The sequence below is a fragment of the Mustelus asterias genome, chromosome 10, assembly GCF_964213995.1.
Source record: "Mustelus asterias chromosome 10, sMusAst1.hap1.1, whole genome shotgun sequence".
NCBI classification, from domain to species: domain Eukaryota; kingdom Metazoa; phylum Chordata; class Chondrichthyes; order Carcharhiniformes; family Triakidae; genus Mustelus; species Mustelus asterias.
The window spans coordinates 3,963,804-3,985,985 of NC_135810.1; the positions used below are offsets into that span (position 1 = coordinate 3,963,804).

Sequence of the window (22,182 nt, forward strand, 5' to 3'; positions counted from 1 at the left end):
TGAGCTTTGGATGAACATTAAGTTTATGAAGGATGCACGGTGGGAGACCAGCCACAATATTGGAACAGTCAAGCCTTAAGGTAACAAAGGCCGGGATGAGGGTTGCGGCAGGAGCTAAGAGTTGGCTGTTGTTACAGAGATGGAAGTAGTCTAGCTGAAGGATGGTGCAGGTATGTAGCCCTACACCAAGGTTGTGAATACTCTGGTTTGGCATCGGACAGCACCCAGGGAGAGGAATGGGAATCCAGGGAACAGAATTTGCAGCGGGGACTGAAAACAATGGCTTTGGTCTTCCCAATATTCATTTGGTGGAATTTATTGCTCGTCCAGTACTGGATGTTGGATAAGCAGGCTGACAATTTGGAGACAGTGGAAGGGTTGAAAGAGGTGCTGGTGGCGAGGCAGAGCTGGGTGTTGTCAGCGTACATGTGGAAACTGATGCTGTGTTTTTGGATGTCTGTGGAAAGCATTGTGTAGATGAGAACTAGGAAGGGGCTGAGATTAAACCTTCAAGGACACCAGAGGTAATAGTGCATGGAAGGGAAGAGAAACCATTGCAGGTGCTTTTCTACAACAGGAGATGGAGCACAATTCACTGAGCTGTGCATTTAGCAGTAACAAAAGATACAGCCAAGATTTTTTGATTTTAATATTTATTATCATTGAAATAATTACATTGAAAGCGTTTGTGATTGGAATTTCAATTTCTCTACATTTAAGCTTCTTCAGTATGGGTGCTGAAACATAATTACACATGTCCGTCACGAAGAAAGATCAAAATGAATAACGAATTCAATGACTGACGTATATTCTAAATTGTAAAGATGCACATAAGAAAGACTTGCATTTATACAGATCCTTTTACAACCTCAAACCTCCCAAACCTCTTTACAGCCAATTAAGCAATTTTTGATGTGTAGTTGCTGTTGTAATGTAGCAAACGAGGCAGCCAATTTGCACACAGCAAGGTCCCACAAACAGCAATGAGATTCTGATCTGATAATCTCTTTTATTGATCTTGATCGAGGCACAAAAAGCAGCCAGGAGAACATCCCGGCTTTTATTCCAAAAGCACCCCGGAATGGGAGTCAAAATAAATTGGAAGAAGTGATGCAGCATCACAGCACTGAAACCAGACAGCTGAATTACTGCCTTGTAGTTCACTTATAGGTATACATTATCCTTGATCAATAATATTGTGGAGTAAATTCACAGTCATTGTTAATGTCAGAGTGAACAGTATCATGTTTCACCTGGTAACCTTTAAGCAAATACGTAGTGAAGTTAAAATTCAAAAACATGCCACCTCCCTTATTAAAAATTACACATAATTTCTAAGTACTCCCGAAATGAACAGCAATTCTGACATTTCTACATAATTGACTTCAGTCAGATTAAGTTTAACCTACTTCTGTGCAAAAAAGCTCACATTCGCTATTATCTGCACTTGTAGCGAACAAAACAGGCCAGCCTTTGCTTTACTGTTGCTGTGTCACAGTCCATTCAGCACTTTATCAGTTAACCCAAACTGAAAGAAAAAAAAAATCTGCAAGAGTCTAAGTGGCTAGCCTTAATTGGATATGTTGTAGGAAATAGATTACACTTCTGATTTTTATAACCTGCACTTTAAAGCTTCTGCAGGCCAAGGGGAAACTGCCCATTAACTTATCAGTTCCAGGCCTTGCCTTTTTAATTGACAACCTCAGGGCTACTTTCATCACTTGTCGACTTCATACTTGCAGTCAATTTTTTCCTTTGGGATATTACTTAATCTTTGTCACGATGGTGTTCTTGATACAATGCAGCCCGCAGTAGAAAGCAGGCAAGACATTCGAACTTTGCAGAAAAATAAAACATACCTTTCACAACAAATGCCTGTGCTGAACATTGCAGTGTACATTCCTACGTAGCAACAGTCAATGAACTTCAAAACCAACTGAACCACTGCTGGACCATTCTGAGACGTTTGGACGTCGGGTTCTACATAACTGCAAGCAAACATTGATTTAAGAGAAATCTGTGGAAAACTAAATTGTTAACCTTTCCCTTCACCTCCAGTCACTTACATTTTACACTGTTGCAGAACCAACAGCAGTAAGCTAAAGTTCACAATCCTCATCTGTCCGAGTCACTGATATCTTTGTTGCTCAACTTCATTATCAATGTGACAAAGTTTATGTACAGTAATATAGTCTAGCCCATGTCTCAAAGCGGCCATAACACGGTGTGACAGATACTCTGTACGCTCTTGCGCTCAATTCTGTGCTGAGGATTAGCACAACCTCTATAATTGGGTCTTAGGAATGTCATCTGCCATGAATTACATACACCTGGGAAACATGGTTTGATGCTCAATATGGACAGATTAATGGAATTTTCAAACCGCGCTTTCTTTGTAATTGACATTTAAATTGTTTGAAGTTTCTCATTAACTTCTTTTACAAATTAAGTGCAGATGTTTATAACCTGACAGTGTACAGTACAAGGAAAATTGATGATTGAATCACAATTTCTTTCTAAAACCAACAAGGGCGAACTTAACTCTTCCAGCGCTGGTGAGTCCTGAAATTCAGAGCTCTGCATTCTTGCATGGATGTGTACTGTATCCCTGCGTTTGAAGTAAATTCCCAACAGTTGGCTCAGGGGATCGCACTCTCCCCTCTCGAATCAGAAAACTGTGGGCTCAAGTTCCAACTCCAGAGGCTGGAGTACAAGGCAGACAGGCTGACACACAAATACAGTAATGAGGGAACGTTGCACTGATGGAAATGATGGCTTTTTGGATGAGATGTTGAAGCAAAGCTCCATCTGCTCCCTCAGCTGGATGTAAGAAGATCCTGCGGCAGTATTCTGATGGCGAGCTCTCCCTAGTGCCTTGGGCAAAAGTCACCTCTCAACCAACTTCATAAAAAGAGATCATCATCATATTGCTGTTCGTGGGGAGGTTGTGACAGGCGCTACAACAATGCAAGTCTTTCCTCCTTCTCAGAGTAATGAACATTATAAAAAAAACCTCTTCAGCAGAACTGAACATATCTGTCTTGCTCAGTCCCCGATTCATCAGCTGTGGGATTCAGTCACGGAGCTGTGATATCCTACCTGGGGTGAATTAGTTTATCACTGCCAAGTCAGCAGCAGAGGGGTTAAATTGTCCCTCAGTCCGGCTCTATGGAAAAAAGGGAAAAATCATCCAGGGTTCCCGATTCCCTGTTAAACAGCTACTGCAGCATGTAGGAACAACAATTTCAAGCTCAAGTTACATATCCAGTTAGCTCTCACTGGCTAGCTCAAATATAGAGAGCAACTTCTAGGTGATGTACTTTAGTCCTCTGCGAGCTGACAGCAGTCCAGCATGTCAGGAAGGAGAGGAGGAAAGGCAATGTGGGATGGGTAGAAAACCACAGCCATACAAATTTTGAACAGGTTTTGCACAGTGGTTAGCACTGCTGCCTCACAGTGCCAGGGACCCGGGGTCGATCTCCGGCTTGGGTCGCTGTCTGTGCGAACTCTGTACATTCTCCCCATGTCTGCGTGGGTTTCCTCCGGGTGCTCCAGTTTCCTCCCACACTTCAAAGATGTGCAGGTTAGGTGGATTGGCCATGCTAATTTGATCCTCAGTGTTAGGGGCACTAGCTAGAGTAAATGCATGGATTCATGGGGATAGGGCCCGGGTGGGATTGTGGTCAGTGCAGACTTGATGGGCCAAATGGCCTCCTTCGGTACTGTCGGATTCTATGAGCTTTCTATGAGTAAGGAGTGTGACGAAGGAGGAGGAAAGTCAACAGGAACATTGGCAAATAGCCTTGTTATAAGTTTCAGATGGTACTTGCCCCATTACCGCCTCCTTCTGCCTTGCACCATCATCCCTCTTGTTATTTTAATCTCTCTTTCCCATCACCCTGTCACAGATCTTCCCATTTGTGCTTTCCTCACCTATTTCCTGTCTCAGCACTTGATGAGAAACTATTACGGTCGCTATTCCAGTTCTGACGAAAGATCACTGACCTGAAATGTTAACTCTGCTTCACTCTCCACAGTTGCTGCCTGACTTGCTGAGTGATTTCCAGCATTTTCAGATTTCCAGCAGCTGCAGTTTTGGGCTTAACCTGAGAAATCATCATACTGCTTATTAAATGAACCATCGAGTATTTTGAGAAAAACAGAGACAAGAGAAGAATCTGTATAAATGATATGTGCTAAATGAACTGTTGTTTACATCAATCCGTTCCTTAAAGCACAGGATTTAAGATCCTGATCGGATTAATTCCTGCGCTATTCAGAACTGATGACACTGTCAATTAACACATCCATCTCGACACAATATGTCATAACTCACACTACAAAAGAATGATAATTTTGGGGAATTATCAAAACAACACTTATACATGGTATGGAAACAACTCCAGGGGATGAATCTTAATGACACATTTTAACCTCACACCGGGAAGAATACTTGTCCGAACATTTCAGGGCAGTAACCTCTCGCCAGAACATATGATGAAAGGTTACTGACCTGAAACATCAACACTGCTTCTTTCTCCACAGACGCTGCCAGAACTGCTGGGTGTTTCCAGCACTTTCAGATTTCCAACCATCCACAGTACCTTGTTTCCAAGTTTAATCGAGGCTTTTGTTAATTGCCTGCCAATTCATGTATTTACATTTCCTAACATTCTGCCTATTCTGATATTACCTGTTCTTTGGTCCACTTTGAACGAATGAAACAAAATAAATTATTCACAATTTTGTCAAGTTAAGATTTTATAAAATAACTTTACAGGTAAAACCTCATTTTCATCATCAAGAAGGCCCCACCTCTCAACCTTGCCCCTCACCTGAGGCGTGATGATCCTCAGGTTAAATCACCACCAGTTAGCTCTCCCCCTTAATCATCACAGAATCCCTACAGTGCAGAAGGAGGCCATTCAGCCCGCTGAGTCTGCACTGACTCTCCAACAGAGCATCCCAGCCAGATCCTCTCCCCATAGCCCCACATATTTACCCTGCTAATCCATCTAACCTACATATCTTTGATTTGATTTGTCACATGCATTAACATACAGTGAAAAGTATTGTTTCCTGCACGCTATACAGACAAAACCTACCATTCATAGAGAAAGAAATGAGAGAGTGCAGAATGTAGTGTTACAGTCATGGCTAGGGTGTAGAGAAAGATCAACTTAATGAGAGGAATAGGTCCATTCAAAAGCCTGACAGCAGCAGGGAAGAAGTGTTCTTGAGTCGGTTGGTACGTGACCTCAGACTTCTGTATCTTTTTCCCGAAGGAAGAAGGTGAAAGAGAGAATGTCTGGTGTGCGTGGGGTCCTTAATTATGCTGGCTGCTTTGCCGAGGCAGCAGGAAGTGTAGTCAGTCAATGGATGGGAGGCTGGTTTGCGTGATGGATTGGGCATATCTTTGGACATGACAGGACAATTTAGCGTGGCCAATCCACCTAACCTGCACATCTTTGGACTGTGGGAGGAAACTGGAGCAGCCAGAGGAAACCCGGGACAGACACGGGGAGAATGTGCAGACTCCGTACAGACAGTGGCCCAAGCTGGGAATTGAACCCAGGTCCCTGGCACTGAGAGGCAGCAGTGCTAATCACTGTGCGACCGTGTCGCTTGGAACTAGTGTGTGGCACTGAGCAGAATAATGACACACGGGTTTTCCAGATGAGAGAAAGCAGTGAAACACAAGTGATTATTGTTTTATTTCAATAAGAAGCATTAAACACCTGAGACTATTTCTGAAAACAAACTCAAGCGTACTGGGGTACCCAAGATCAACTCAAATACAGACGTCAATTATTGCTACCCTGATGTATCAACGACCTTGGTTCAGTAAGGAAAGGGGTGAACTTGAACGTGATCCTCACCCCAGGTTGAATTGCCTCCTGGTAAGGCTGACGTATGGTCACTTGGAGAATGATCGGTGAAACCATGCCCCAGGAATAGAGGAGAAGGGAAAAAATGGGAGAAAACTCAGAAGATAAGTTCAGTGACAACAGAAATATAACAAGAAGCTCAGAGATGAGGGGTCTGGATATACAAAATGGAACTGGATAAATACTTGGAGAAAAATTACAGGACTGTGGGCAAAGAGCAAGGGGTGTGAGACTGATTGGCGAGATGGGCCAAGTGACTCCTTCTGTCCTGTATGACAAGGGAACAGGATTTCCACAAGCAGCTTCAGATATGGCCTAACTGGCAAATAGAACGCTTTTGATCATGTTCAACTGCAATAGTTTACTCACGAGTAAATTCCTCCGTCAATGGTTCTGAAGCAGATGTTACGCTTTGGAGAAAACCATCTTGTGACATTGGTGGAGATCCTGTGGGAGGGATTACAGCATTAACTCTAGCTTTAAGGTCAGGCTAAGCAGTCACCATCTTGAACGAAGGCAATCAAATGGAAGTAAAGCAATTTTACTAACACTTAGATAATTTTTTAAAATTCACTTATGGGACGTGGGCTGGGTCAGTACTTCTTGCCCGTCAGTAGAGGGTGGTGAGCTGGCCTCTTGAGCCACTGCAGTCCCTGAGGTGTAGGTACACCCACAGTGCTGTGAGGGATGGAATTACAGGGTTTTGACTCAGCGACAGTGAAGGAATGGCAATATATTTTCAAGTCAGGATGGTGAGTCACTCGGAGGGGAACCTCCAGGTGGTGGTGTTCCCAGGTGACTACTGCCCTTGTCCTTCCAGACGGTAGTGGTTGTGGGTTTGCAAGGCGCTATCTAAGGAGCCTTGGTGAGTTCCTCCAGTGCAACTTGTAGATAGTACATATTGCTGCCATTGTGCATCAGTAGTGGAGGGAATGGTGTTGTGGAAGGGGTAGCAACCAAGCGGGGCTGCTTTGTCCTCGATGGTGTTGAGCTTCTTGCGTATTGTTGGAGCTGCACTCATCCAGACAAATGGAGAGTATTCCATAACACTCCTGACTTGTGTCTTGTGGATGGTGGACAAGCTTAACAATGTTAAGAAGCCTCAGGAAAATTAAAAGCCTGAATCAAATCCATTCCTTTTTGTTGAATCAATTCTAAGCACATTAAACACAGTAGAAAAACAGAGATAGTTTTGCTTCGGGGGAGAAGGAAAGCCTCCAAATATGCAACATTGGAATACAATGGGTTATCAATTACCTTCTGCACATCACTTTTCAAATTAAACATTGGTTCACACATAAATCTTACTTTTAGAACCCTCAGTAGGTACAAAGCATATCCTTAACCTTCATGTTCAGAAATCATAGAATCCTACAGTGCAGAAAGCCATTCGGCCCATCGAGTCTGCACTGACCACAATCCCACCCAGGCCCTATCCCCGTAACTACATGCATTTACCCTGCTAATCCCCCTGACATTGAGCAATGTAGCATGGACAATCTACCTAACTCGCACATCTTTGGACTGTGGGGGGAAAATGGAACACCCGGAGGAGACCCACGCAAACACGGGGAGAATGGGCAAACTCCACACAGACAGTGGCCGAAGCCAGGAATCGAACCCGGGTCCCTGGCACTGAGGCAGCAGTGCTAACCACTTTGCCACCCCAAAGTAGCAGTGATCTTAATCGCCACAACCATTCATTGAAAACCTGTATACAATACAACTGCCAAATAGGTAAATCATTCTGATGGTTCGAGGAATTGATACAGCTGCTAAAGGTTAATTGAGGTAAACAGGGTAAGTTTCCACTTAGCACAGGTGATAATGCACCTGCCAGTTGGTACCCAGTGCTTAAGTGGGTTCAAGTTCCACTAGGCTGGTACTCAGTGCAGGGAGTGTGGCAATGCTGTGATGGACGAGAAAATGCAAGGAGGAAACCCAACAGCAGTCAATACCACCTGGTGGGACAGAGGGAAGAAACAAATGGACCGCAGAAAGCATTCACAGTACATAGAACATAGAACATAGAACAGTACAGCACAGAACAGGCCCTTCGGCCCACGATGTTGTGCCGACCTTCATCTGAAACCAAGATCAAGCTATCCCACTCCCTACCATCCTGGTGTGCTCCATGTGCCTATCCAATAACCGCTTAAATGTTCCTAAAGTGTCTGACTCCACTATCACTGCAGGCAGTCCATTCCACACCCCAACCACTCTCTGCGTGAAGAACCTACCTCTGATATCCTTTCTATATCTCCCACCGTGAACCCTATAGTTATGCCCCCTCGTAATAGCTCCATCCACCCGAGGAAATAGTCTTTGAACGTTCACTCGATCTATCCCCTTCATCATTTTATAAACCTCTATTAAGTCTCCCCTCAATCTCCTCCGCTCCAGAGAGAACAGCCCCAGCTCCCTCAACCTTTCCTCATAAGACCGACACTCCAAACCAGGCAGCATCCTGGTAAATCTCCTCTGCACTCTTTCCAGCGCTTCCACATCCTTCTTAGAGTGAGGTGACCAGAATTGCACGCAATATTCCAAATGCGGTCTCACCAAGGTCCTGTACAGTTGCAGCATAACCCCACGGCTCTTAAACTCCAACCCCCTGTTAATAAAAGCTAACACACTATATGCCTTCTTCACAGCTCTATCCACTTGAGTGGCAACCTTTAGAGATCTGTGGATATGGACCCCAAGATCTCTCTGTTCCTCCACAGTCTTCAGAACCCTACCTTTGACCCTGTAATCCACATTTAAATTAGTCCTACCAAAATGAATCACCTCACATTTATCAGGGTTAAACTCCATTTGCCATTTTTCAGCCCAGCTTTGCATCCTATCTATGTCTCTTTGCAGCCTACAACAGCCCTCCACCTCATCCACTACTCCACCAATCTTGGTGTCATCAGCAAATTTACTGATCCACCCTTCAGCCCCCTCCTCTAAGTCATTAATAAAAATCACAAAGAGCAGAGGACCAAGCACCGATCCCTGCGGCACTCCGCTAGCAACCTGCCTCCAGTCCGAAAATTTTCCATCCACCACCACCCTCTGTCTTCGATCAGCCAGTTACCTATCCAATCGGCCAACTTTCCCTCTATCCCACACCTCCTTACTTTCATCATAAGCCGACCATGGGGGGCCTTATCAAACGCCTTACTAAAATCCATGTATATGACATCAACCGCCCTACCTTCATCAACACACCTAGTTACCTCCTCAAAAAATTCTATCAAATTTGTGAGGCACGATTTGCCCTTCACAAATCCGTGCTGACTATCCCGGATTAATCCGCATCTTTCTAAATGGTCGTAAATCCCATCCCTAAGGACCTTTTCCATCAATTTACCAACCACCGAAGTCAGACTAACCGGTCTATAATTACCAGGGTCATTTCTATTCCCTTTCTTAAACAGAGGAACAACATTTGCCACTCTCCAGTCCTCTGGCACCATCCCCGTGGACAGCGAGGACCCAAAGATCAAAGCCAAAGGCTCTGCAATCTCATCCCTCGCCTCCCAAAGAATCCTAGGATACATTTCATCAGGCCCAGGGGACTTATCGACCTTCAGTTTATTCAAAACTGCCAATACATCCTCCCTCCGAACATCTATTTCCTCCAGCCTATTAGCCTGTAACACCTTCTCTTCCTGAAAAACATGGCCCCTCTCCTTGGTGAACACTGAAGAAAAGTATTCATTCATCACCTCGCCTATCTCTACTGATTCCATACACAAGTTCCCACCACTGTCCTTGACCGGCCCTAACCTCACCCTGGTCATTCTTTTATTCCTCACATAAGAGTAAAAAGCCTTGGGGTTTTCCTTGATCCGACCCGCCAAGGACTTCTCATGTCCCCTCCTAGCTCTCCTCAGCCCCTTTTTCAGCTCGTTCCTTGCTAACTTGTAACCCTCAGTCGAGCCATCTGAACCTTGTTTCCTCATCCCTACATAAGCTTCCCTCTTCCTTTTCACAAGACATTCCACCTCTTTTGTGAACCACGGTTCCCTCACTCGGCCATTTCCTCCCTGCCTGACAGGGACATACCTATCAAGGACACCCAGTATTTGTTCCTTGAAAAAGTTCCACTTTTCATCAGTGCCTTTCCCTGACAGTTTCTGTTCCCATCTTATGCCCCCTAATTCTTGCCTAATCGCATCATAATTACCTCTCCCCAATTGTAAGCCTTGCCCTGCCGTCCGGCCCTATCCCTCTCCATTGCAATAACAAAAGACACCGAATTGTGGTCACTATCTCCAAAGTTCTCTCCCACAACCAAATCTAACACTTGGCCCGGTTCATTTCCCAGTACCAAATCCAATGTGGCCTCACCCCTTGTCGGCCTATCCACATATTGTGTCAGGAAACCCTCCTGCACACACTGCACAAAAAGTGCCCCATCCAAACTATTTGACCTACAAAGGTTCCAATCAATATTTGGAAAGTTAAAGTCCCCCATGACAACTACCCTGTGACCCCCACACGTATCCATAATCTGCTTAGCAATTTCTTCCTCCACATCTCTATTACTATTTGGGGGCCTATAGTAAACTCCTAGCAACGTGACCGCTCCTTTCCTGTTTCTAACTGCAGCCCATATTACCTCAGTGTGCATATCCCCCTCAAAGTGCTTTTCCGCAGCCGTTAAACTATCCTTGATTAACAATGCTACTCCTCCACCTCTTTTACCAGCTTCCCTACACTTACTGAAACATCTATACCCCGGAACGTCCAACAACCATTCCTGTCCTTGTTCTACCCACGTCTCCGTAATGGCCACAACATCGTAGTCCCAAGTAGCAATCCACGCCCCAAGTTCATCCACCTTGTTCCGGATGCTCCTTGCATTGAAGTAGACACACTTCAACCCATCTTCCTGTCTACCGGTACCCACCCTTGACCTTGATACCTTCCCCAATACCTCACCACTGACTTCTGGACTACAACTCCTTTTCCCACTCCCCTGACAAATTAGTTTAAATCCCCCTGAAGAGCCGTAGCAAATTTCCCTCCCAGGATATTGGTGCCCCTCTGGTTCAGGTGCACCCCGTCCTGTTTGTAGAGGTCCCACCTTCCCCAGAACGTGTTCCAATTATCCACGTATCTGAAACCCTCCCTCCTGCACCATCCCTGCAACCACATGTTTAAGTGCACTCTCTCCCTGTTCCTCAACTCGCTATCACGTGGCACCGGTAGCGTACCAGAGATGACCACATGTTTTGTCTTTGCTCTCAGCTTCCAGCCGAGCTCCCGAAATTCCTGTTTTAAATCCCCGTCCCTTCTCTTACCTATGTCGTTGGTACCAATGTGTACCACGACTTGTGACTGTTTCCCCTCCCCCTTAAGAATCCGGAAAACACGGTCCGAGACGTCACGGACCCTGGCATCCGGTAGGCAACAAACCATCCTCGAGTCTCTTTTGCTGCCACAGAACCTCCTATCTATCCCTCTAACTAACGAGTCCCCAATAACTATTGCCCTCCCGCTCTCCTCCTTACCCTCCTGAGCCACAGGGACGGACTCAGTGCCGGAGATCCTCTCACTGCGGCTCACCACTGGTATGTCGTCCCCCTCAACCGTATCCAAAGCGGAATACTTATTGCTAAGGGGAACGACCACAGGGGATCCCTGCACCGACTGCTTCTTCCCAGCCCCTCTCACCGTCACCCATCTATTTTCATTCCGCGGAGTAACTGTATCCCTGAAGCTTCTGTCTATGGCCATCTCTGCATCCCTAATGATCCTAAGTTCCTCCAACTCCAGCTCCAGTTCCCTTACACGGTTTTGGAGGAGCTGCAGATGGATGCACTTCTCACAGGTATATCCCATAGTGCAATAAATAGGCATTTTAATCCATTGCACACCTGCAAATTTAGTAAATTAACACTAAAAGTTTATTTATTAGTCACAAGTAAGGCTTTCATTAACACTGCAATGAAGTTACTGTGAAATTCCCCCAGTCGCCACAGTCCGGTGCCTGTTTGGGTCAATGCACCTAACCAGCACGTCTTTCAGAATGTGGGAGGAAACCGGAGCACCCGGAGGAAACCCACGCAGACACGGGGAGAATGTGCAGACTCCACACAGACAGTGACCCAAGTCAGGAATTGAACCCGGGTCCCTGGCGCTGTGAAGCAGCCGTGCAAACCACTGTGCCATCGTGCCGCCACTTAGCATAAAAAGTGCTAACCTGCCTATCCTATCCGTATTGTGTGTTAAACAAAATTTTGCAAAGAAATGACCCCGGAGTACATACCCCGAGAAAAGCAGCAACATCTTTCTGAGGAAGAGTTCACACCTGATATGAACTTGTTATTTTTCATACATTGCATCTGACCTACTCAATACTCCCCAACGTTTTCTGCTTTTGCATCTGCAGTTATTTGCTTTGCCTCTTTGACACCGTTCATTGTCCAAGTGCACAGTTTTGACAAATTGGTAACTGCCTACCTTACAGAACTACACTCAATGGGAAGCAAGACATCAATGACAACTTGCCTTTAACATAGAAAAATGTGCAATCAGACACATTGAATAGTGAGCCAAAAATGTACAAGTGCCAGCACGCCTCACCAACCCCTCCACATCCACCCCCAAATCCCAGGCACCCCTTCCTCCATCTTGGTTCCCCAGGCCTTTACATCACTCCACTGATTCCCTAGTCCCTCCCAACCCACGCTAATCCCCCTCCATCATTTGCCTATCCCCCAGGCACCTCAACACCATGGCAATTCCCCAGGCCCTCAGGTGACTGTGTGGAGTTTGCATGTTCTCCCGGTGTCTGGATGGGGTTCCTCCAGTTTCCTCCCACATTCCAAAGATGTGCAGGTTAGGTGGATTGACCATGCAAACTTGCCCCTTAGTGTCCAAAGATGTGTCAGTTAGGTGGATTAGTGGAGTAAACACATGGGGTTACGGAGATAAGGCCTGGATAAATGCTCTGTCAGATATTTGGTGCAGACACGATGGGCTGGATGGTCTCTTTCTATGCTGTATGGATTTTATGATAGAGACGCTGGACTTTTACAGATCCACCATAGAAAGCATTCTTTCTGGTTGTATCACTTGGTATGGCTCCTGCTCTGCCCAAGATCACAAGAGACTACAAAGGGCTGTGAATGTAGCCCAATCCATCACGAAAACCAGCCTCCCATCCATTGACTCTGTCTACACTTCCCGCTGCCTCGGCAAAGCAGCCAACATAATTAAGGACCCCACGCACCCCGGACACTCTCTCTTCCACCTTCCTCCGTCAGGAAAAAGATACAAAAGTCGGAGGTCACGTACCAACCGACTCAAGAACAGCTTCTTCCCTGCTGCTGTCAGACTTTTGAATGGACCTACCTCACACTAAGTTGATCATTCTCTACACCCTAGCTATGACTGTAACACTACATTCTGCACTCTCTCGTTCCCTTCTCTAGGAACAGTATGCTTTGTCTGTATAGCGCGCAAGAAACAATACTTTTCACTGTATGTTAATACTGTATGTTAATAGTTCACCCCAGTCCAACGCCGGCATCTCCACATCATGTTAATACATGTGACAATAATAAATCAAATCAAATGGATGCCAGCAATGACTGGGGGAGGAAGCTAATCCCATGTTGATGGAGGACATTTCCAAGGGCGAGGGAGAGGGGCCAAGGACAGATTCCTCAGGTCAGTGCAGAGTGAGGAAGGGGGAAGCTGCCGGACACAGGAGCCGCGGGGGATACCAGTCAGCACCCCGGGCAGAGCGAGGCCAGAGCGGGCCTGGCAGCCCAGGGTGTGGGGGGGGGGAGGCCGGGGCCCCGAGGCGGGGTTTGGGGTTTGCCCCGCTCTGCCTCTCTCGGTTCCCGGGTCTGGGCCCCGGGCCGGGGTTTGGGGTTTGCCCCGCTCTGCCTCTCTCGGTTCCCGGCCACTCGCTCACTTACAGCCGAGCGCCGCTCCGCACCGCCGCCATCTTAGCGCCCAGAGACAGACCGCTGATTGGTGCAGACAGCGAGACCGCTGATTGGTGCAGAGGGTTCAGCCCGCTGATTGGTGCAGACAGAGAGTGTCTCCCCTCGGACTGGTGTAGACGGAGAGAGTCTCCCCTCTGATTGGTGCAAAGAGTTCAGCCCACTGATTGGTGGGAAAGGAGCCGCCCGCTGATTGGTGTGTGTGGTGCCGGAAACTGATTGGCCGAGGAGTTTGATTGGCAGGAGTAGGGGTCCCGGGACAGCCCCGCCCCTCGGAGAGGCTGCTTCTGTGGATTGTGTAAAGTTTTAAAGTTTATTTATTGTCACAACTTTGCATTTGCTTTTTGTTCTATTTAACCATAACCAAGTTGTTTTGCCTTACTTTTTCCCTTTTCTTATTGAGGTTTATTTGAAAATGCAACACCACCTTTAAACTTGCTGCCGCACTGGAGAAGTGATGCTGCACCTCAGAATGATATTAAGTTTAAAGTTTATTTATTAGTGTCACAAGTAAGGCTTACCTTAACACTGCAATGAAGTTACTGTGAAAATCCCCTGGTCGCCACACTCCGCCGCCTGTTCGGGGACACTGAGGGCGAATTTAGCACGGCCAATGCACCCTAACCAGCACGTCTTTCGGACTGTGGGAGGAAACCGGAGCACCCGGAGGAAACCCACGCGGACACGGGGTGAACATGCAGACTCCACACAGACAGTGACCCAAGCTGGGAATCGAACCTGAGCGCCTGAAGCTGTGAGACAGCAGTGCTAACCCACTGTGCCACCTGTGAGGAGAATGATTTTCTCTCAGTGGGTGGTGAGGCTCTGGAACTCTCTTCCTGAAAAGGTGATGGAAGCAGAGTGTTTGAATATTTTTAAGACAGAGGTGGATAGATTCTTCGTAAACCGGGGGGAGGTTGATTCGTTATCTGGGGGTAGGTGGGATGCAGATATCAGGTTACTATCAGGTCAGCCATGATCTTATTGAATGGTGGAGCACGCTCAAGGGGCTGAGTGGCCTACTCTTTGTTTGTATGTTCGTAAGTTGATTCCTAATCAGCTCTGGCAGAGGGGGATTTCTGCCCCTGTGAGGGAGTGTCCTGTTCCCGCTGCTTAATGATTGGCGTCCGTGGTAGGGAAGTTGTTGGAGAAGATTCTTAGAGATAGGATATATGCGCATTTAGAACTGAATAATCTCATTAGCAATAGACAGCATGATTTTGTATGAGGGAGATCATGCCTCACAAATTTGGTTGAGTTTTTTGAGGTGGTGACAAAAACGATTGACGAGGGAAGGGCCGTGGATGTCGTCTATATGGATCTTAGTAAAGCGTTTGACAAGGTCCCTCATGGCAGGCTGGTGCAAAAGGTTAAATCTCACGGGATAAAAGGTGAGCTAGCTAGATGGGTGGAGAACTGGCTTAGCCATAGAAGACAGAGGGTAACAGTGGAGGGGTCTTTTTCCGGTTGGAGGTCTGTGACTAGTGGTGTTCCGCAGGGCTCTGTACTGGGACCTCAGCTGCTTGTGATATATATAAATGATTTGGAGGAAGATGTAGCTGGTGTGATCAGTAAGTTTGTGGACGACACAAAGATTGCTGGAGTTGCGGATAGTGATGAACATTGTCAGAGAATACAGCAGGATATAGATAGGCTGGAACATTGGGCGGAGAAATGGCAGATGGAATTTAATCCAGATAAATGCGAAGTGATGCATTTTGGTAGACCTAATGTACGGGGGAGCTATACAATAAATGGCAGAACCATCAGGAGTATAGACACACAGAGGGACCTGGGTGTACAGGTCCACAGATCCTTAAAGGTGGCAGCACTGGTGGAGAAGGTGGTCAAGAAGGCATATGGCATGCTTGCCTTTATTGGACGGGGCATAGAATATAAAAGTTGGCATATGATGTTGTAGCTGTATAGATCATTGGTTAGGCCACATTTGGAATACTGCGTCCAGTTCTGGTCGCCACACTACCAGAAGGACGTGGAGGCTTTGGAGAGAGTACAGAAAAGGTTTACCAGGATGTTGCCTGGTATGGAGGGTCTTAGCTATGAGGAGAGATTGGGTAAACTGGAGTTGTTCTCCCTGGAAAGACAGAGGATGAGGGGCGACCTAATAGAGGTGTATAAAATTATGAAGGGCATAGATAGGGTGAACAGTGGGAAGCTTTTTCGCAGGTCGGAGGTGACGAACACAAGGGGTCACGGGTTCAAGGTGAGGGGGACAAGGTTCAACACAGATGTCAGGGGGATGTATTTTACACAGAGGGTGGTGGGGGCCTGGAATGCACTGCCAAGCAAGGTGATTGAGGCGGACACGCTGTGATCGTTTAAGACTTATCTAGATAGCCACATGAACAGACTGGGAATAGAGGGATACAAACGAATGGTCTAGTTGGGCACATGAGCGGCGCAGGCTTGGAGGGCCGAAGGGCCTGTTCCTGTGCTGTATTGTTCTTTGTTCTTTGAATGAATGGCATTCCAATTCCCAGCGAGAGGGGTTTTTTGTGGGTGGGGGTGCGGGGGTATGAGAGGGGGTGGGGAGTGGAATTTTCTGTACTTTTTAATACAGTAAAAAGTATTGTTTCTTGCACGCTATACAGACAAAGCATACCATTCATAGAGAAGGAAACGGGAGCGTGCAGAATGTAGTGTTACAGTCATAGCTAGGGTGTAGAGCATGATCAACTTAATATATGGAGGTCCATTCAAAAGTCTGAAGGCAGCAGGGCAGAAGCTGTTCTTGAGTTGGTTGGTACATGATCTCAGACTTTTGTATCTTTTTCCTGGTGGAAGAAGGTGAGAGTATGTCCAGGGTGAATGGGGTCTTGGCAGGAGCCATACCAAGTTGTGATACATCTGGGGCAGCACGGTGGCACAGCGGTTAGCACTGCTGCCTCACAGCGCCAGGGACCCGGGTTCAATTCCGGCCTTGGTCACTGTCTATGTGGAGTTTGCACTTTCTCCCCGTGTCTGCATGTGTTTCCTCCGGGTGCTCCAATTTCCTTCCATAGTCCAAAGGTGTGTTAGGTTGATTGGCCATGCTGAATTGCCCCTAGTGTCAGGGGAATTAGCAGGGTAAATGTGTGGGGTTACAGGAATAGGGCCTGGGATTGTGGTCAGTACAGAGTCGATGGGTAAAATGGCCTCCTTCTGTACTGTAGGGATTCTATGGAAAGAACAGACTGAATTTCCTTAGCCTCCTGAGGAAGTAGAGGCGTTGGTGGGAAGAGTGGGCTTGGGTTCCCGAAAACTAGGACATTTGTGCAATTTGGAGAAAATGGTGGAGGGAATGGGATGCTGAATGGAAAAGTGGGATTCGGACGTCTAGTCACCCAGGCTGAAGTGCAACCAACAATGGAGGAATGGCAGAGGGGTAAATGCAAACTGACACATTTTACACTCAATGTGAGACATTGATTCCCTCCATGCTGCAGAAATCTCTGAATCCTATGGTAATGCTCAGCACCTGAAGACAATTAAACACCATTAATATACAATTAACACTCTGCTGGGCTGGATTGACAGAACGTGTATCAAAAGGGGATTTGCAAATGAGATGCATTAAATCAGGTGCCATACTTAGACGCTGCTACATTTACAGTCTACACAATCTATGCGGCACAGTGGTTAACACTGCTGCCTCACAGCACCAGGGACCCGGGTTCAATTACGGCCTCGGGTCACTGTCTGTGCGGAGTCTGCACATTCTCCCCGTGTCTGCGTGGGTTTCCTCCGGGTGCTCCGGTTTCTTCCTACACACGTGCATGTTAGGTGGAATGGCCATTAGAAATTGCCCCTTAGTATCCAAAGATGTGTAGGTTAGATTGGCCATGGAAGGGTGAGCGGGATAGCGTGTGATTACGGGGATAGGGTGGAGGAGTGAGCCTGGGTAAGGTCCGCTGTCGGAGAGTCGGTGCAGACTCGATGGGCCAAATGGTCTCCTCCTGCACTGTAGGGATTCTTTGATGGATCTCCATTTTGAATTGGCGACCCCTTATTTTTAACCCATGACCCTTATTTCTAGACTTTTCCACAAGAGGAAACATCCTCTCTCCATCCACCCTGTCGAGCCTCCTCGGGACTTTATATGTTTCAATCATAGTTCTGGATGATGGGAGGCCTATGGCGGTGTTTGCCAAAGGCAAGCCGCGGCTGATGAGGGTGTCGCACTGCACCTGTCGGTAAACCATCCAGTACCGAGGATGGTGAATGACCGTGGCACATTCAACCGAACACTGTTCTGGGTGCAACAAAATCTTCCACACTCGAGGTACATTCGCTAGTTTAACATCAAGCTTCGAGCTGATAATTATTTTTTTCCAAAAGTATACTTTATTCAGAAAATTAATCAAAGTACATTCCGGAACATTTTTGGGCGGCCCGGCAGCACAATGTTTAGCACTGCTGCCTTACAGCTCCAGAGACCTGGGTTCAATTCCCAGCTTGGGTGACTGTCTGTGGGGAATCTGCACGTTCTCCGCATGTCTGCGTGGGTTTCCTCCGGGTGCTTCAGTTTCCTCCCACAATCTAAAGATGTGTAGGTTAGGTTGATTGGCCATGCTAAATTGCCCCTTTATGTCCCGGGATGCATAGATTAGAGGGATTAGCAGGGCAAATATGTGGGGTCGCGGGAATAGGGCCTGGGTGGGGTTGTGGTCAGTGTAGACTCGGTGGGCTGAATGGCCTCTTTCTGCACTGTAGCATTCTATGATTTCCGCTTGAAAGTTACAGAAAGAGCAATGGAATTCGACTTGTCTCCACACAGCATGTTCTACTCTTAGGTGTCTCCACACAACATAATATTCCTGATATTTGCAACATACATTCCCTGTAAGACATTCAACCTGAGGGCAAAACATTTCAAATTAAAAAATTACAGAAAGTGCAAATGAAAATAAACAGCACGTTTAAATGGAGATTGGTCTGAGCATTGTGCGCTGCACAGTGATGTGTAGTTTATTTATTAGTGTCACAAGTAGGCTTACATTAACATTGCAATGAAGTTACTGTGAAAATCCCCTAGTCGCCACACTCTGGTGCCTGTTCACTGAGGGAGAATTTAGCATGACCAATGCACCTAACCAGCACGTCTTTCGGACTGTGGGATGAAACTGGAGCATCCGGAGGAAACCCACGCCGACATGGGGAGAATGTGCAAACTCCACACAGACAGTGACCCAAGCCAGGAATTGAACCCAGGTCCCTGGCGCTGTGAGGCTGTAGTGCTAAGCACTGTGCCACCATGAAATTAGATTCAGATATAGGATTCTGGGATCCTGTAACAAACAAAACGTATGTTCAGTGTTTTAAGAAAATGAGGCTGAAGTGTAATTGAAACAAAAGCCCGGGGCTTATAACTGCTGCCTCTGATAATTGGGGGTTTTTATAGGGTGGCCAACTCTGGCTGGAGATATTCCGGGGGGAGACGGTATCACATGACCTTCTACCATTAATCCCCTGCCCCCAGTCTCCTGCCATCGGTCGCCCAACATGTCAATCATCACAGAAATCCACCTTCCCAAGGCTTTCTTAAAGTGTCCTGATTTTGACTTTTGGCATTTTGGCCACCCTGACATCAGCTCTGTGCTTCTGACCTGGTCTGCCTGGCATGGAGGGCAGAGCGGGAGAGCTTTGTGAGCCTGGCCAAGAGGGGCAGTACAGTAAGAAGTTTAACAACACCAGGTTAAAGTCCAACAGTGTAGAAACTTGATGCCTGTGTCGATATGTGCGATCTTCTTGGAGATCCTCTCCACTTGGAGCCGGACTTTAACCTGGTGTTGTTAAACTTCTTACTGTGTTTACCCCAGTCCAACGCCGGCACCTCCACATCAAGAGGATCAGTGACAGGTCCTGGCATCTTGATGGACTGGATTGTTCAGGCCTGACTGGCTACCTCTTTGTCAGTGTCCCTGGCTGGTTGTCCCTGAAGAGGGCGCTCACAGTGTCTGTCGCTTGATTGGCACCTCCCTCCACCACTGATTCTCAACGCGGTGTGTACCATCTATAAGATGCGTAGCAGCAACTCACCAAGGCTTCTTTGACAGCACCTTCCACAGCCCTGGCCTCTACCCATCTAGAAGGACCAGAGCAGCAGAGGCATGGGAACACCACCACCTATAAGTTCCCCTCCAAGCCACTCACCATCCTGACTTGGAAATATGTCGCCTTATCCTCACTGTCACAGGGTCAAAATCCTGGAACTCCCTCGCTAACTAACAGCACCATGGGTGTATTTACACTACATTGGCTGCTGTGTTTCCCTATTGTATAACAATAATTACATATTTTTAAAAAATAAGTGCTTAATTGGCTGTACTGCACATTTGGAATTCTCCACAGTCTTGAAAGGTGCTATATAAATACAAATGTATAATATGTATATAAATATATAATCTATCTGGGACAATGAAGAAAGTTAAAAGTGTCCCCTTGCAGGTGACCAGTAGGTGGGGTCCATGTGCTCAATTTCAAAATTGCCAACACTTCACTGTGGTATCCACAAAGATCAGGCATTACCAGGGAATATACATCATCAGTGGCAAGGCGTTTAATATCACGAGTTAGTCTTTCACAAGGCTGCTGAAATTGTAAATTTTAGCTAAAATGCAAATATAAGTATGATTCCTCGCATCAAGCAATAAAAACACAAGCCAGGGAGAAGGCGGTGTGTGCATTATCCATGGCTCAGTGGGTACCATTCTACCCTCTGAATCAGAGGGTTGTGGGTTCAAGTCCCATTCCAGAAACCTGAGGGTAGAATCTCAGCTGACACTCTCTGTGCGCTACTGAGGGAGTGCTGCACAATCAGAGGTGCTGTCTCTCAGATGAGAGGTCAACGGACATTCCCGTTGTCCGCCCCTTGCCTGCTCCAATTCCGTGGCGGGCGGGGCGGGAGAATTCTGGCAGAGATGTTAAACTGAGGCCCTGTCCACCCTCCCAGGTTGATGTAAAAGTGCCCAAGAAGCTAGATTGAAGAAGGGCAGAGCAGTTCACCCTAGTTATCCTGGCCAATATGCTTAAAAAAAAAGCTTATCTGCTCATTACGGTGGGATCTTGCTGAATGAGAATTAGCTGTCAAGTTTCCAGCATTACAACAGTGACTCTGCACTTTATAAAGTACTTCATTGGCTGAGAAACACTTTGTGACATTCAGTGGTCATATAGAGCACTCTATAAATGTAAATATTCCTTTTTGCCATTAATCAAAATACTCTTCCATTCAATAAGATCACATCAGATCTTGTACCTCAACTCCACCTACCCGCAGTGTCACCGTATCCAACAATTTCCTTGATATCCAGAAATCTCTCCACCCCTGTCCTGAATGTACTCAACAACTGAACAGCTTTGTGATTTTGGGACAGCTGCCTTGTAAAGACTGATCCCATTTTTCGTTTGGATTTTAATTGTAGTTTGGATTTTAACTGTAGTAAGCCTTCAGAGGCAGACGTCCCTTCACCAAAATCCCTTTATTTACAATTCCAACAGCAGTACACAGAGTGCTCTGTCAGCAGTCTACCTTCAGGAGTGTCAGAGGAACTGACAATCCCAGTTAAATGCAAGGAAAAGACTCCTTGATTGGTCCATCAATTGGATCCTTAATCAGGGAGTCCACATTCCAATAGGCCGACCTCAATGGCCTGATTGAAGCCATTACAGCTACAATTAGTAATGTATTATTATTAACATATACCCTTTTTATTGCAGTATTTAAATATTCAAGTCAATTCTCAGAAATGCGTAAACGGGATTGTTATAATTTACTGGTGATGTATCAGCCTTAGCTCAACTACTATTGAAACCTTCATCCAACTGTGTCCCCCCAACCCCCCACTCCACCCCCAGCCGAGATTTGACTATTCCAACACCATCCTGGCCGACCTTCCGCCCTCCATGAACTCTGTCCATATCCGAACTTGCACCAAGTCCCCTTCACCCATCGCTCCCTGAGCTCACCGATCTACACTGGGCCCCAGTCGGGCACCATTTCTATTTTAGCATTCTCATTTTGTTTTCAAATCTCCTCACTATCTCTGTAATCTCCTCCGTCCCTGCGACCTCCTGTGCTCATCCAACTCTGGCCTTTTCAGCATCCCCGATTTTAATTGCTCCGTCTTTGGCGGACGTGCTTTCAGCTGTCCAGAGTCTAAGCTCTGGAGTTCCCGCCCTAAACCTCTCCACCCCTCTGTCCTCCTCAGAACCTACTTTTCCAGCTGTCCTCCCATGTGCCTCATCAGCGCTTATTAGTTTCTAACACTCCTTGGAAATGTTACTAAGTTAAAAGTGCTGCATAAATGGTAGTTGTTGTGAAGGGCAGCAGTTGTTCTAAT

The 22,182-nt window shown here is 46.6% G+C and overlaps 1 protein-coding gene across 1 annotated transcript in view; it reads right to left on the bottom strand.

Annotated features, from left to right (window-relative positions):
* Positions 1–13,854, bottom strand: part of clybl (citrate lyase beta like) — a 142,064-nt gene extending 128,210 nt beyond the window's left edge. The window contains exons 1-2 of the mRNA XM_078221553.1: positions 13,814–13,854; positions 6,258–6,335 (exon numbers count right to left, since the gene is read on the bottom strand). Of these exons, the coding sequence (XP_078077679.1) occupies positions 6,258–6,335; positions 13,814–13,842 (107 nt within the window). The 5' untranslated portion in view covers positions 13,843–13,854. The remainder of the gene's footprint in view (positions 1–6,257; positions 6,336–13,813) is intronic.
* Positions 13,855–22,182: the final 8,328 nt, after the last annotated feature.